This window comes from Cyprinodon tularosa, unplaced genomic scaffold, assembly GCF_016077235.1.
Source record: "Cyprinodon tularosa strain WSP-4 unplaced genomic scaffold, ASM1607723v1 ctg721, whole genome shotgun sequence".
NCBI classification, from domain to species: domain Eukaryota; kingdom Metazoa; phylum Chordata; class Actinopteri; order Cyprinodontiformes; family Cyprinodontidae; genus Cyprinodon; species Cyprinodon tularosa.
The window spans coordinates 132,301-149,012 of NW_024039476.1; the positions used below are offsets into that span (position 1 = coordinate 132,301).

At 39.0% G+C, this 16,712-nt stretch overlaps 1 protein-coding gene across 1 annotated transcript; it reads left to right on the plus strand.

Annotated features, from left to right (window-relative positions):
• The first annotated feature begins 8,509 nt into the window (after nucleotides 1-8,509).
• On the plus strand, nucleotides 8,510-9,527 carry ier2a (immediate early response 2a). The gene has a single exon (XM_038269125.1). The coding sequence runs from the start codon at nucleotides 8,606-8,608 to the stop codon at nucleotides 9,119-9,121; it is 516 nt and encodes a 171-aa protein (XP_038125053.1). The 5' UTR covers nucleotides 8,510-8,605; the 3' UTR covers nucleotides 9,122-9,527.
• The last annotated feature ends 7,185 nt before the right edge of the window (nucleotides 9,528-16,712 follow it).

Below are 16,712 nucleotides of genomic sequence, written 5' to 3' on the forward strand. Positions count from 1 at the left end.
GTTTCATTGGCCAAAACCTAGATAAAAGGGTATAAAAGGTACAACAGGACAGAAAAAGTATAATGTTTCCTTTATGAAGAGTTAGAGAAAATAACAATCCTGTCTAGATACTCAAGATTTATAAAAAATAAATAAATAACTACAGTACTTGACTGCAATTTTCCCACTAAATTAGAAAAAAACACTCGAACCTCTGTCTCCCTCTTGTGGGCAAATTGTATATTACAGGATAAAAATTCCATCTCATTAGATATTTAAACAGCCCTGCGATGGACTGGCGACCTGTCCAGGGTGTACCCTGCCTCTCGCCCATTAACTGCTGGAGATAGACACCAGCCACTGCATGAAAAGTGAGATTTTCGTCCCCGTAAACTCCCGCAGATCTCCCTGATTTTCGTCAGTTTCCGACAATTTGCTATCCGCGCTTGTCCGCGTTTGTCGTGCCACAAATTGTCGGAAACGGACTCTGACGTATGTGGAGAGCGATCAGCTGTACTAATGGCCCTAATTAGCATATGAATGCAGTAAACCCGCGCGGCTGGCCAGGTCTGGCTTGAATAACCTACTCAGTATTGGCTGAAACCAGTGGCGGCCGGCCCATAGGGGGCGCTGGGGCACCGCCCTCCCTGATAAGAAGAGAGAAACGTAAAATATATTTTTAGAAATTAAATGTCAGTTTTACTCTCTAGACTGTGTACCTATAAGCAAAACAAATTATATAAACTACATTTCCCTATCTACTGTCATTAATTTGTGGATTTCCACAGACAGACTCCTACCGTCTCTGTTCTGGGGGTGCTGATCAGACTGACCCACATTTGCAGAGAATCTGTCAATCATGTACTATTGCTAGGTGAATTTAATGGCCAATCAGCGTCTCGGAACTTTATGGTATTGGGGCGCTGAAAATACTGCGCTTTAACAGGCTTGTGAACCCAAGCGCAGGTGCAGACAGTTAGAGGGAAGATGGCGAATGTAACGACCGAGATGCAGCTTCCACCAAATTCGGTGAGATCCTTATTTATCTACCCGTTTGCCAGAAGAACATCCCTGTTGTAGGATATGAACATTTCATGTCATGGTTATTGTGACTGTGACGAATCCACCTCGTCGCTTAAAACAACCTCTCTAACTTTGCGCACCACACACACATTCCTGTTATACTGTGTTTGTGAGGACCAATACACTCGCGCTGAGACCAGTAGCTCCATGAACTTAAAACACACAAGCTGTTCCTGGTTACCTGCTGGCATATTGAGGGTGCACACTTAATATTTCAGTGGGGTTAGCCGTGTGTGTGTGTGTGTGTGTGTGTGTGTGTGTGTGTGTGTGTGTGTGTGTGTGTGTGTGTGTGTGTGTGTGTGTGTGTGTGTGTGTGTGTGTGTGTGTGGGGGGGGGGGGGGGGGGTGTACGTGTTTATGCTATGGGGACTTGTCATCTTCAGTCTGGCTGCGTCTTTGCTGGGTTCAAACCCCGTTTGGTGTAATTGAATAAGTCAATGAATCTGTGTAAAAGAATTAAGTTGTAAAAATTATTTGTTTTGTTTTACATCAATTGTTTGTGGAGGTAATATATGGACAAAACTGATTAATAAGAAATCAGAAATAAGAGAGCCTGATGTGAGGGGCTTAAACTATTTAATGAGGGCTGTGGGAAGAAAAGCGGCAATTTTTGTTTTCTGTTTCTTTGTTACATTGCTGGTAACTGGAGGGAGGCTGAGGCCCAGAGTATCTTGTATGTTTAGTTTCTTTTGCACCCTGTTTTGAGTTTTTGAGCTCAATAAATCACCAACACCGGTAACCCGACTGAGACTGGATTCTTGGAGGCCAAAGAACCCCGTCACAGTGACCCAAATCATCACTGTTACTGTTATTATATAGTAAATTAAATCATTACTGTTAAATTGTATGTATTGTCCAATTGTTTATTTGAATTCTTATTCCGGATTAGTTGGAGACATACACTAGGCTATATCAGCCCCACCAAAAATATTTTTCACCAGCCGCCACTGGCTGAAACCACTATTCTCAAACAAGTAAAAGCGCTCGTGATTGGCAGCAAAACCAAACGTGGCCACGCCAGGCTTTAATTTTCTTATTGAGTATTGGACGGAACCACTTCTTTTTAAACAAGTAAAGTCGCTTGTGATTGGTTGGCATATATATATATATTTACATATAAATTTACATATATATATATATATATATATATATATATATATATATATATATATATATATATATATATATATATATATTTATGAATATATATTTATTCATTCATATATTTATTCATTCATATGCTGTGTATTTGTTATCCTTCACTACTACACAATTATTAGGCTACCATCAAGGACATGAATGAATTTATACAGGAAATGAACATTTGCCAGGAAGCTGTTTATGCAAAGAAAGAGCTTTATTAAAACACACACAACTATATACAACGCGTATCCAAACACATGCGTATCTAAAAATTACAATTCCGTGAACGTTCCGTTTGCTTCCTCGGGGTTGGAGGTAACTGGCAGCATTCCCTCCGAGGCAGGTCCGATGTGCAGACGCCTACTGTGCGTGGCCCTGTACTTCGGCATCGCTTTTAACCGGGACTGCAGCTTAACACAGAGTTCAGTGAGATCCGGCCTACGAAATGGCGGCGACCGTACAATCCATCCAGAGACACCGCCAACGACGCCATCTTCTTCGTCGGACATGAGGCCAACGGTGGCGGACTTCCAGAGTTCCACTTCCTCATCTGCTAGCACACTCTGCCTCGCTTTCAGCAGCTGAAAAAAAAACAATGAATCAGCGCACTGCGTATGGACACAACACATCTATCAATGCACCTGAAAAATAGTCACCAAATAAAGTCTTACCCTCTTTCTTCTGGCCCGACTCCGAGCAGATTGCTTGGCAGCCTCCGCAAGCAACGAGTTGGCTGGCTACGTATATCTGAAGCTCCTGCGTACCGTCTCAAAATAGTTCTTACAGGCAGCTGGAAAACAATTAAATGAGAGTGGTATGAATAAAAAATCAAACGCAAGTCACAGTAACAAGGAAGGAGAAAACATTCAAACAAGTCACTGACACACAATGTCGTCTTTATCAACATCGTGCAAATCTGGACTTGCTGATATGGCTCCGAGCAAATAGGAGGTCTGAAAACAAAATGTACAGCTGTGATCGGTATCCATCCGTATCCATTTCTTTTTACCGCAGAATGAAAGCATATTCTTTAAATCTTACCCTTGCTCCGGTTCATAGCGCCTGCAATTAGTCTCCGAGTTGTGAAGACGGCGTACTGCTTCCTGTGAATCACAAAAAATACACTTTAATAAAGCTTGTTCTTGCAAGGCTACTATTAGCCGTAGCTTTAGGCTAGGCTGTTATTAGCCGTAGCTTTAGGCTAGGCTGCTATTAGCCGTAGCTTTAGGCTAGGCTGCTATTAGCCGTAGCTTAGGCTAGGCTGCTTTTAGCCTAGCAGGCAGTAATCGAACATATATTTACCGCTAGCATCTCTTCTTTGAGTTCGTCTTGTTCGATGCAGAGTCGCCATCGCATCCAAGAGGAGTTTTACCCCGAAATCCCACATACTCCGCTCCAGACCGCCTGCACAAAGCAAAGCATACATCCTCCACTGTGGCTGCAGACCGCGCCGCTCTGAGTTTCTTGGAGATCGTAAAGAGCATGCGCGAGATGAACCAGGGTTTCCGCGGATCAATAAAAATAATTAAAAAATCATTCATTTTTTTTTAAATCAAGGCCTTAATTGGCACTAAAATTATTTAAATATGTTTATCGAAGTATTTATAATTCTTTAATAAAAAATGCTTATAAAAACAATTTCGTATTATATCGCTCCAGGCGGAGAAAAAGCTAGAGGATATATTTATATGTATATATGTGTGTGTGTGTTTACATACATACAGGAGTCATGGAACTCTGCTTACAGCTCCTTCATATTACATGTACACTAATAACTTGTGTACATGGTTCTTGTTGATGGCATTAATCATTTCTAATTGCATTAAAATAGCATTAAATTAGAGTCACTCATTCCTGTATGAACCCTGTGAGCGCTTAATTTAATATGACATATTAAAAAAATCCCACCATCATCCAGCATATGTTCAGTTTCTGCCCAAATATATATATATATATTTTTGTAGATTTTTGTAACGGGGATAAGGATAATTCAAAACTGCTTTTTTTGAATGAACTTGTTCTCTACTCCCAAACTCAGCATCTCTTTTCATTCCTGTAATAAGAAGTTTCTTTTGAATGGATTTGATTAAAGTTTAAGTCCCTCTGTATAAAATAAATATTTCGATGGAGATGAGAAATCTGCTTCCTCGTTGGTGAATAACCAATAGTTTGGATCCAATCATTTAAATAAACGGTGTTAGTTTTTTTTTTTTTATATATAAGAATTATGCTATAATTTCTAGTCACCGATCTGTTGCTGCTATATTTTAATTTGACGAACCGGAATTTGTCGATGTTCTTTTTCCTGTTTGGTGCGATTGCAATTGCGGATCTTGACCTGGCCAGACTGTATGACCACAGTGTACCAATCTTCTGATGGCTACTTCCAACAGGATAATGCGCCATGTTATAAAGTGAATCATCTCAGACTCATTTCTTGAAACTTTTCCACTTAAGTAATTGTGAATTGAGCATAATGACAGACAACATTTTATTTTTTATCTTAAATGCAATTTTTTTTTTTATATAATTACTGCTCTAAATGTATTGCTCTGTCAGCTAAAGATCTGTTTTGGTCTCTATACTTTAATTAAATAAATCAATTCAAGCTAAAATGTAAGAGGCTATACTGAGCCTGATCTCTTTGTATCAGAGATTTTCTTACCTTTTAGAAAAATGTCACTTGGAGTAAAAACCCCCCTGCAACCCTGATTTGCATTTGTATAGCTCACAGCATGTTCATTTACATGTTAAAGCCTCCCCTAGAATTCCATGGGGGGGAGGCATGGGGGGAACACTGCCTAAGAAAGTCCACGTCAATTTCTGACAATTTACGGGAGTTTTCGGCGAAGCCTGCAAATTGCAGTAAACTGCCGCTAACCTGAAGTTCCACGACAATCTACAGTGCCGCATATTGACGAAAATCACACTTTTCATGCAGTGAGCACCCCTCGCGACCCCACTCGGGATAAGCGTGTCAGATAATGGAAGAATGGATGGACGCTTTTTATTTTCAGGGTTACAAGCCAGAAACCATACAGACGGGACTTTTATCCAGTTATTATTCTATTTTTTTTTTTTCATATTTTAGTCTTATGTAAACAAACTTGCAGATACTGACCAAAATACAACAAACAGAGCCAAAACACTGGTGCAGTAGTTCTAACCTATGTGGAAACCACAGAAAGGAACGAGGGAGAATTCTGACTGATTTTTTGTTTGAGTGAAAAAAGAATCTATACCCTACTTTTTTTAACTGAGAAGTATAAGAAAAGGAGGAAAGTAGCTTGAAAGTAAAGAAAATATTAATCAATGTAGAAACACCAAGTAGAAATCCAGCACAATCCTTTATTTGAACACCCAATGTATGGCTTTTATTCATACCTCTGATTATAAAGAGCCAGAGAGATGACAGGGGGGGAATCAACACGGATAGTCAATTCAATTCAGTTTATTTATATAGCACCAATTAACAACCCATGTTATCTCAAGGCACTTAACAGTTCACCAGATCATGCAGTCAAATTGATTCAAAGTTTTTATCTAAGGAAAGCCAGTTGATTGCATCAACTCATTGACTGGAATGCAGTCCCTCACACTAGAACTAAGCATGAAGACAGACGCTCAACACCCAGCCATAACCATAATGACCAGCAGATGGAGCATTTGAGCCAGACATTCTCAGGGATGCTTTTGAATGATCCACAGTGAAAGACAACTTGAATCTTTGGGGTTTGGTGCACAACTAGCTAAAATCCTTCAATGTCTGTTGTGTTATTTTCCACTTTCTCGAACCTGAGGATAGTTCAGCCATCAAGACCAGTCTGAGCAATATTACCACCTTTTTATATTGTTTGCACATGATTGACTGTCCTTTTAAAACAATTCTTAAAATTAGCTGTAATACAGCAGCTAAAACCTATTAAAACACAATCAAAATCACCTTTTTAATTCACTGAAAGATCCCCATCTGGAGAGTTCATGTGTTGTTTAAACTCCAACACTTTTTCTCAATTAAATGGGTTTTCAATCACACAACCCAAATATTCACCAACGAAAACATTTAACATTTCATATCACATTTCATTTAACATAAAACGTTAACATTTCACAACAGAAAAACTACACATAGTTGTAACACATTCCATGCATTCCTTCAAATGAAATGTTTATCTCAGACCAGAGAATGATCTTCCTGTAAAGTTGTGGAATAAACTTTTTTGCCCAAATATGGTCCTACGGAAGCGGAATCTTTGGTACTGGTGCTTTAAATGGCTTCAGGAAACAAGGGCTCCCACGCACGTCATGGGTTTTCCTCAGCAAGGCCCCACAAGAGCAGGATGTACCTAATATGGGCATCTGTCTGTTAACCCCAACCCCCCCTTCCTCTACTCTCCCTTCCCTTTTGTGTTTCCTGCAAAAGGAAGCAGCACACTGGGGGATGGGTGAGACCAGAAGGAGGCCTGATCTAATAATAAAGCTCCTCTTCTTGAGTGTCAGAAAGCTGCAGCAGCAGAATGACATTTATTCCTGCAGCTAGTGGGTTTAATTATAGACAGGAATTCCTTCCACTGATTTGACTGTTTCTGTTGTTGCATGTAAAAATAAGCCAATTGAGTGCTGTTAAACATGTATGTAAAAACAAAAACGTCTGTGGAAACATTCAAAACATGTTATCTATTCTGAAGAGCCTTCTGGAGAATCTTAAATTTAAATACAAATAAAAATGAGAGTTGCAAAAAACTGGACAAAATAAGATATCTGTTTGTTTTAAATTCTTATGTTGTAGTACCAAAGGTTGGAATTTACCAGCAGCCGAATGTGGCCTTGGTGCTGATATCTAAATATTGATATTGGAGCTGCATGCACCAGAAACCGATGGTGCAATGTCTGACCAGACTATAGCTGAGCAGCTCCTTCACTGAAAGCTTTACACAACTGTGTAAAAAGTAAAAACTTTACAACACCACTTTGAAATAACCTTGTATAATAACTACTGTGTAATAACCCTGTACAATGAGAGCCTGTATTTAATTATTTGTTTACCAAACCTGCATCCGCTCTGTTTACACTTTGATGATCCTTTTCCTTCTTTTGCACCTCCGGTTGTTTATTAGAGCTGATGTCACTAGTGGATTTTTCCACTGTGAGATCAATAGAGTCCTATCTCTCTCTTATCATTTAAGACATTTCAGGAAATAAAGTGTTTAATAGGTTAACCTTCACTACATTGTTAAAGAGAATGACTGATTTAAAAAACAAAAAAAACAGACACATCAAATGATCCATATCTGGTTAGTAAACATCTGTAATTGAAAACTATTGGACATTTTTTCTAATCTGTCAGAAAGATGTTCTGATTGTATTATGGTAGTATCTGCCCCTCCAGATAAGATGTAAATAATGTCATAATTATGTAAAAACAAAGTTATAATTTTGATTGTTAACGTTATACTTTAGACTTTTTTCAAGTTCTGATTTTTTTATTTTAAATTAATGTCACAAATTACCTATTTCAGAACACTAAAGATCAAAAAGCTGATTTTGAATCTTCCAAGTGGAACTTTTAAAGTCAAACATAACCTGCTGTATCCCAACATAATGGAATTGAAACACAAAATTTGGACTGAGAGATCTGATCATTACTTTCTAGATAAAAATCACATAGATACAAAATCACATTCATGTGTCCTGTGAATGTGGTTCTCTAACATCTATGAATTTGAAAATTCATATATTTCTTTCAAATATGTGTTGTTTATATTTTTCCTTTTCGGTGCATTCTATTGTTTACAAATATTTTAGTTTTTTGTATTTTTTCATATTTTATGCACTTTTATGCATATTATCTTTCATTACTGATTTGCTTTGCCACTGATACACCCAGATTTCCCCACTCTGGGACAATTAAGGTTAGGCATATTCTAATGTTAATTTATATCACCAATTTTTAAAGTCTATCATAATGTGTCTTTGACTTTATTAATTGAGGTTTTCTGTAATCTGAATTTTCATCTGAATCCAATACAAATGAGTCTATATCTAATTAATGGCAATTGGTTCTTACCTCCGTTTAGTTTCAAATATACCTTATATCTCTTTATTTTTATGGTGATGAAAAAAATAATCTATACATCTTAGTTTTTTTTTTTTTTTTAATGGTCTTGGTGTCTTGTTATTTACACTATAAGAGCTCTCAGACAAACTAAAGATAGATCACAGCTGCTCCAGGGCCGATGGGCGGGGCTCTGGCCTCTGACGCCCGGTGAGTGTGACGTAGGAGAACTTATAAGTATCTGTCCTGTGTGGAATCCGTATTGTGTCTGAGAGTGGGGAGAAAGAGAGGAACGCCTGAAGTGATTGCTTTATTTCCTGGGACCACTTTCAAAATAAGCAGCGGGATGGAGGTCAGCGTCGAGGCCAAGAGGATCATGGTGGTGGCTTTGGGGAAACTGTACAGCTCGCGCGCGCAGCGCGGGGGCCTCCGACTGCACCGCAGCCTCCTCTTGACTCTTGTCATGAAATCCGCTCGGGACATTTACCACGCGGCGCAGACGTCGACTGAAAACATGGAGGAGGAGCAGGGAGAACGGCGGCCCTCTGAGGCTGAGGTCACCACAGAATCTAGCGGCTCCCAGGAGCTCCAGGGTCCCGCGTCTCCTCCTCACCTGGCCGCCGAATGGGAGGTGCAGACCGGCGGGAATAATGAGGAGAAAATCTCCAGCGGACCTCCGCAACACACGCGGAAAAGACGAGGCAGAGCAACCGCTGAACCAGACTTCCTGCCCTGTAAGAAAGCAAAGCTGGAGTATGACACCGCTGTTATTGTCAGCTCCGTTCTGGTGGACTATACAAACTGTAGCAGTGAGCTGGGCTCTTCTCCCATCCCCCTACAGACCGTCATAGCGGCGTGTTGAACACATAAGAGGGTTTGTTTTGAAACTTTTCTACTGGGAGATGTGAACGCTCACTATAGGTGCGCCTGCTCCAGTTTCACGGCTCGGAAAGCGTGAGCCTGCAGGGGATCCGGCCAGCTTTGGGCTTTGCTCCATCCAGATTGGAGCGCTGCGCTTCCTGTGACTCTCTGCCTCATAGTGACTCCAGCTGAAAACAGGCGGAACTCCACAAAGTCACAAGGATTGAGGCGATTACTGCCGTTCATGGACTTATGAAAACATCCCAACTCTGTTGCTGCTTCCAAACAGCAAACCTAATGTGAACTTGTTAATGTCTGCATGACTTAAAAGAAATGTGATCAAGTGTAACATTCTCATTGAATACAACTACCTCAGTATTTATTAAATCTTTTTGTATTTCATTAAACAGCCTTTCGTTTGTTCTTTTTACCACTCAAAAAGCAAATAACAAAAAACATTTGAAATAGTCCATGGGATTTTTTTATTTATTTAGTGAAAGTGGTGGACTCTGCTTAATTTGTTGCTGAGAAGTTATCTTCCTCCCCCCACAGTTCAACATCCATTCCTTCCATGCTGATTAGCACAATAAAAGCAGGGACAATTCAGGAGACTGAAGTCCTGAAGAATGAAGGGGGGAGGATTCCATAAAGCCATTGACTGGTCAAACGCTGGAAAACAATGAGGGGGGGGTTGTTGCCCTTTACGTCTACTACATGGTTTAGAGGTGCACGCTTTCTGTCACCGTAATGAGCACTTAAATCTTTATCATTAAAGTTTTAATTTTCTTAGGGTAAATGTATGTGATAAATGGAAATTATATGTAGCTGGTTGTGCAGGGATTCACCAGTAGCTGTGTTTGTTTTGGGGGAAGGGGGGGCAGGAATGCAGACTGCTGTGAGGCCCCTACTGAGAGCCAATTCTTCTGGTTGAAACCGGAGCGCCGTCTGCGTACACAAATCTGGTTGAGTCTGGTCATGCCTGTGGATGTGTAAGCATCATATTAACATGAGGCAGGCCATGTTCCCTTCTAATCAACCCATTATGGTGTAAAGAGTCACTGTTGAATATTTTGTCACAATATGAATCAAATTGTAGAAATGTAGCCCTATTTCACTGATTACATGGAATGGATTTGCTTTTATAGGAACATTTCTTATTTAAGGTGGAAGCATTTATTTTATCATGAGTTCAAATTCTTAAAACTGGGCACAGTTCATAACACTGAGTATTTCTTCCCAGGTTGAAATTATGCATAGCCCATGTAGGAACAGAAGACAAGCTCAGACATTAATAGATAACTTACAAGCAGTATTTAAACAAAAGCTATTGGGCCCTGTTATTTAAAGTGGGATAAATGAGAATTCAGAATACGTTCTGAGGTGATGGATGGATGGTAAATCCCTGCATACCCTGCAGGGACAGCTCTCCTCGCAAAGCATCATGGGATTTGTTGTTACAGTGGCCTGCTGTCGCCTACGACCTCACTGCCTGACAGCGGCGACAAATAATAAATGATGACACACAGGGAGGCAAAGTTACGTGACCAACAGGTAAGTGATAAGTAGTGATCATCTATAAGAAACAGTTAACTGAGTTCACTATGAAGTCCACTATATAGTCCCTGCTCTAGGTAGTGATTGAGGGATTTAAGGGTTAGGATTGACGTTCAGACACAGCCTGGGTTATATCTGCTGGTTTAGTGACCATGGATGATCACTACTTCTCAAGGTGCATTGTGGGAAATTTTATGTCCACTCCTTTCTCACCCACCAGACATTGGGACACTCATAAAATGCTGAAACCCCTATATAGCGCTATGTTAAGGCGGATGTTCAGACACAACCCATGATTTTGATCACTGATTAATTGATTCAGCAAACAGCAGATTGACTAAATACCCAGATAGCAAAAGATACATGTTTTCTGACTACAGCTTAACTGAAAACATCAGAATTTAAGGACTTACTAGTCATTCTTCTTAAATTAACCATTAACCTCTATATGAACAGCAAAGGCCAATATAGTAATGCACAGATCTTACAGTTTTATTCACTCTCTCTGTGGTGGTTTAGGTCTTAGCCTTCACTGTGGCTGATATGGAATTGACTCCAAGGTACATCTGTAATTAAAAACTATCAAACAGCAAATATGATTTATCACTTTTATATCTTACAACAATCTGTTATTCATAGAATTGTAATGGCAGAAAACCTGTCCTTTAACTTAAACATATTAAGATGCATTTTAGAAGGGATCAAGCAAGGAATGTTTGGAAGGAATAAGATGTGTTTAGATAGGATAAGTATTTCACATAATAAATGTATGCATCTGACAGGCCTAATTATAACTCACTCTTACCTGAACATTGGGGTTTTCTGTTAACAAAAACATCTTCATGTGTTCCAGAGGGGAGTTCTATCTGTTGTGTGGGGTCCAGAAGACCAATAGCATTAGGCAAACCTGCATCATAAAAAGAACAAAACAAAAAAATTGTCCACTTGTTCCAACGTTTCCTTTGTAATCTGTAGTCAGATTAATTTTACAAGCAAATATTTTAGAATCCTTTCTGGATTTTAGTTAATTCTTCTGAAGATTGGAAAGGTTATAAAGATGCTCATATCCTGTTAGTGCCAAATACACACTTCTAATGGTGCAACACATACTGTAGTGGATTTTCATCTCCTAATGCAAAGAGGAAAATACCTCTAGGGAAAAATCTGTACATCTAGTGGATGTCACCATGACTGCTTTTTCATACCACCCCTCTTTAAAATATGTGCACATGCACAACCCTGTACCCGCTCTCAAGAGGGAACACCTATTAAATGCCTGCAACAGCAAAAAAAGGCTAATTTCTCCTTTTGCACGCTCTGTTGCTGTTGATACAAGTTTACTGTGTCTGAACGTCTGCCCTAACCCCTTAATCCCTCAATCACTATATTGAGCAAGGACTATATAGTGGACTTTGTAGAAAACACAGTTAACGTACCGTTCAGACAGATGATCACTACTTTTTGCTGTTCATTGATCATGTAACTCCTCCCCCACACAATGCCTGCGCTTTCTTTGTTATTGTCCTGTAGCGACAGCCTATGGCGACGGGCCGCTTTGACATCAAATCCCAAAATGCTTTGCAAGGAGAGCTCTCCGCGCAAATCATTCTAGGATATATCTGCCTCTTCTTAGGCCTTTCTTTTCTTCTCATAAACTTCGTAGACACTTTTTCTCTTATGACTCCCCACCATTTTTAAAGAACTGTTGCGAGAAAGGTGAGCTTCAATAACTGGTTGAAACCGTAGCTTACCACACATATATGCCTAAATCCAGGCATACACTGTACGATTTTTTTTGCAGGATTCTTCTGTGTGCAAGAATTTTTTTGATCGGGCCAACTTTCAGCCTGATCATGCTCCCAATCTTGAGTTGTAAGGTTGGAAGAAAATCAAACATGTTTGAAATTCAGTTGGCCTTCATAAGGTGGTCGTGGGTAAATCGCTCAGTTCGCATGCGCAACAATGTCTTTGTCCAAATATGTCGTTGCCTTTTCTTTTTATGGCTTTCAGCACACGAAATTGCACAAATTGCCAAGGCAGGGCGTTTCACTCTAGTGAGCTTAATGTTTAACAGGAGGCCTCGACACTTCTGTTTTTTCCCTCTTCTACTCGTTTGGCTTCCAGACAGACGAGTCTGAGCATCACCATCTCACTGCGGAGCTCAGTCTGATGTGATTTTAGACATATAATGTGAGCAGGTAGATTGCATCAGAGCGTCGGGCCGCACAGTGTGAGAATATACATCGTAAGCTGTAAACTATTAAACCCTTGGTTTTGTCGTACAGTGTAAGCTGTAGCTGTGTACAATGATGAAGAAAAATCATAAAATGTAAACCCAGCTTCAAAGTTTGCATGCGCAGAAAAGGATACCTAACTGTTGGCGAGCGTGTAGGACAGCCTTAGGTAAACATACTGTATCACCAAAATGATTGACAATTAGGAGGACCACTTGTTTTGATGATCACCTGGAAATAAAATATCGTCCTCTGTACCTTTAAGATATGTTTACATAAGCAGATTAGATGATTTATAAATGAAATATCAGCGAATTTCAGAATTTGATTAGCTACCTGCAGCTGGAATATTCCTGACAATATGACTTCCAAATGTTCCTAAACATAAACCTTGCTTTGTTCATCCTGAACGCAGCACACCCTGAAAACGGCTGCCTTTGTCAAACAGAAAATCATTTCAGCTAAATATGTGAAGTCAAATACGACTGCAGAAAAAAGACAAAGTCATGTGCATTCTCTCAGGATTTTATTCTTTAGGAAGAGATCTGTTTGGAATTACAAAATGCACTGGTAGAAATAGCGGTGAGACTGGCCGAGAGTGAGAAAGGTTAGAGCGTGAGAGAGACAAGAGTTAGAGAGGGAGAAAATAAAGAGGATGTGAGTGAAGGATCAAAGGTCAAACAGCCAGTTAGAACGAGAACATCAACAGATTTGGCTAGCTTCTGCACCCCCTGATCCTTACATGAAGAGAAAGGAGAATACACCGTCATCTGAACTGTTATTTTCTCTCTTTTTTTCATGAAAACAGTTGTTTCTTTTTTTTTTGCGGTGTCCTGAACTTGAATGCAATATGTCTCAACCCATGGAAATAAAGAAAAGAAACAAGACTTTGACATTTACCAAAGTCTCCTCTGTTTTCATTGTCATTTTTTTTTTTTTTTTTGCCTTTTTTGTTTTCAAAAATAGAAGAAAAAAGAAACATTGCTTTTTTTTTTTTTTTTTTAAACATCTATCTATTTATATATCTTTTTTTCTTATCTCTCTGAATTATTTAATGTGCTTTTTCTTTTCTGTCCTGAAGATGACTTTTAACCCACGGTGTGGCATGCACATAGCACATGCATTTCTGGAACTAGATTTTTTTTTCTTTTGAAAGATCTTTTATACTGAAAAAAACAATCAAACAAACCCAAAAAAACGAACCAAAAAATACATTTTTCTCTCTGTTGCGACTTTACATTGCTTTTTGAAGAATTTGTGTAGTTAATCAGCGTGTTAGTGGATTTTCACTGCGGCATATACACAAAGATGGAAAAGTGAATGCTCAGGCTTTGCACGTCTCATTCAGAGGTTTGACTGACAGCACAAACGCTCACAACACAGATAGTTGCAAACTGTCACAATGATATGAGGCGTGTTTAAAACTTGAAAAAGGATTTCTGCAGACAGAGCATAGAAAACAAAAGCAAGCACAAGAAATAAAACGTTGATATCCCAAACACATTCACCCGTGTACATACAGGCGAGCAAAAAAGCCCACTTTCACACATCACAACCAGGAGCTACATACCTAGTTGCTTTCTGATTTTCTTTCTTTTTTTTTTCTTTAGTGTAGTGATGTGAAAAGTACTTGTTCGTGACATCCCACTAAGGCTGGAAAGACACTAATAGGCAGTTGTTATTTTTTATTTCTGTTTGTTTTTGATGCATTCTCTGGTCAACATATGATAGGCCTCCAGGTTAGTAATGTTGGTCAATTAAAAAAAATAAGCACAGGGAAAACAAAAACACTGGGACTGAAAGTGGTGTGTGTTGGTGATCCGGTTTTAGTTTGAGGCACACAATGAAACACAATGACAAGGAATCAAAAGACACACAGGAGCAAAACACTCAGAACCCCAGGATATTCAGGATTCATGGCAAAAGGTAAGTGGTCTGTTTCACAAAGCAGGTTTAATAAACTCAGACTAAGATCCTTAACTCTGAATTGATCTAGCCTAAGGTTGGAAACTGAGTTTTCATTCCCATAAAAGCTGCTGTGTTAGTTTAATCAACTCTGAGTAGGTCCACTCAGAGTTGAACACGTGCATTACCATATGAAAAGCCATTATCAGTGCAGCCCTGATTTGACGAGTCACCATGACAACAGGCAAGAGGAAGTGACTATTTCACACCACTAGGGCGAGAGAGTTTAATGATATGAAAAAAACAAATTGGGGAAAGTGCAAAAGAGAGGGCGATGGTGCGGGAGAAGGTTTCTGCTCGAGTTAATGCATAATTTTATACAATGTATCTATGGCAGGCCCTTTTAATATTTATTAAAAGCACTCTCCTCACTAAAATAGGATTCTTCCCGCTCAAAATCACATTCCTAGACAGAACTGTGATAACAGATTTTCTAAATTACATTTTTTAAGGCAGAAACTGAATTTCAGAAAGTAAAAAAAAAATAAAAAATTTGTTCTAGTGAGAATTTTATTAAGGTATAAACAATGTAATTTTGTTTAAAAATTAAAACAAAAAGAAAAAAGTATTTCAGATATCAGAAATACCTATTCAGACTAACTAATAAGCACCTTAAAGGCCTGCCAAAGTCTGTTCTAATCACCATAACATTACAGGGGGGAAACTAGTTTACTGGTTGAATAGTAGTGTATCCATATGTTATATTTAAGTTAAGTAGATAAAGTATAAAAACATTATTCAAACAGGTAGGCCCAGTGCATCATCTCATGCTCTTCCTCCTCATTTTATTTATGTTTTCCATTACACACTAAATAAGTGGTTGTCTGGCTGTGCAGCTTTTTTTTTATACTATGTATTAAAGATGTTGATGCTACAAATGTGAGGAAGGATTAGGTCATGGGTGCATAGGGTAGAATCAAACAAACGGGATTGGTTCTAAGGAGAGCTGAGGACACTATGAGTTTACTGAGTAAAACCTGTTTCCAACCAGGTGAGCTCTGGAGAGAATTTTACTACTGTAACAAAAACAGAGGTTGAGTAAACTCTCTTTGTGAAATGAAAAACCTCAGAGTTTCCTTGATTTCAGTTTAGACAACTAAAAAGTTGTCAGAAAATCTACTTTGTGAAACAGGCCCCAGATGTCATTTCTCCAACCCTTCTGAGCTGTGCTACAGTGCAGTTCAGTCACCTGCTGACAAGGTGAACATTGATGAGGTGGCCTGGAAGTGAGGGGAAATGCTACAAGCTCACTCAAAAGTAACTGAGTTTTACTATCATATGGCACCCCCTGGAGGTCACCAATGGTGTTAAAAATCTGGATTAATCACCTGCCTGAGATGGCCAAAAGCCTCTGGCTGCAAACACTGTTACTAGTAGATCTCTGCTGATAGGTGGAATCAGCTGAAAACAGGGAATAAGGAAACACATATTTCCTTATTCAGGACAACTGAATTGAGATTTTTCTAGATTTTACAGACTGGGCATAGTTAGACACCTACACTTAAGATGCAACTGCTTGTTTAGTGTTTGTGGATACCTGACCTCAGAAAAGAAGCATTTTTTCTTTGATTCCTTTAGAAGCAACATAGACATTTAAAAACCTTAAGCACTCACTCGTAGTGAGTGTTTAAACTCATTGTTAATGATTTATGTCTTTACAAAATATTCCTAAAAATAGGTTTGCCACTCTGCTAATTATAATGTGTTTAATTTGGTATTTTACAGCTGATTTGACATTGATGTAATGGAATATTAATATGAGATTTGAATAAGTCTTTGATTTTTTTTTTCAGGTTTCAATGACACCTGGGGTAGAATTTGAATTGTTTAAAGAATTAA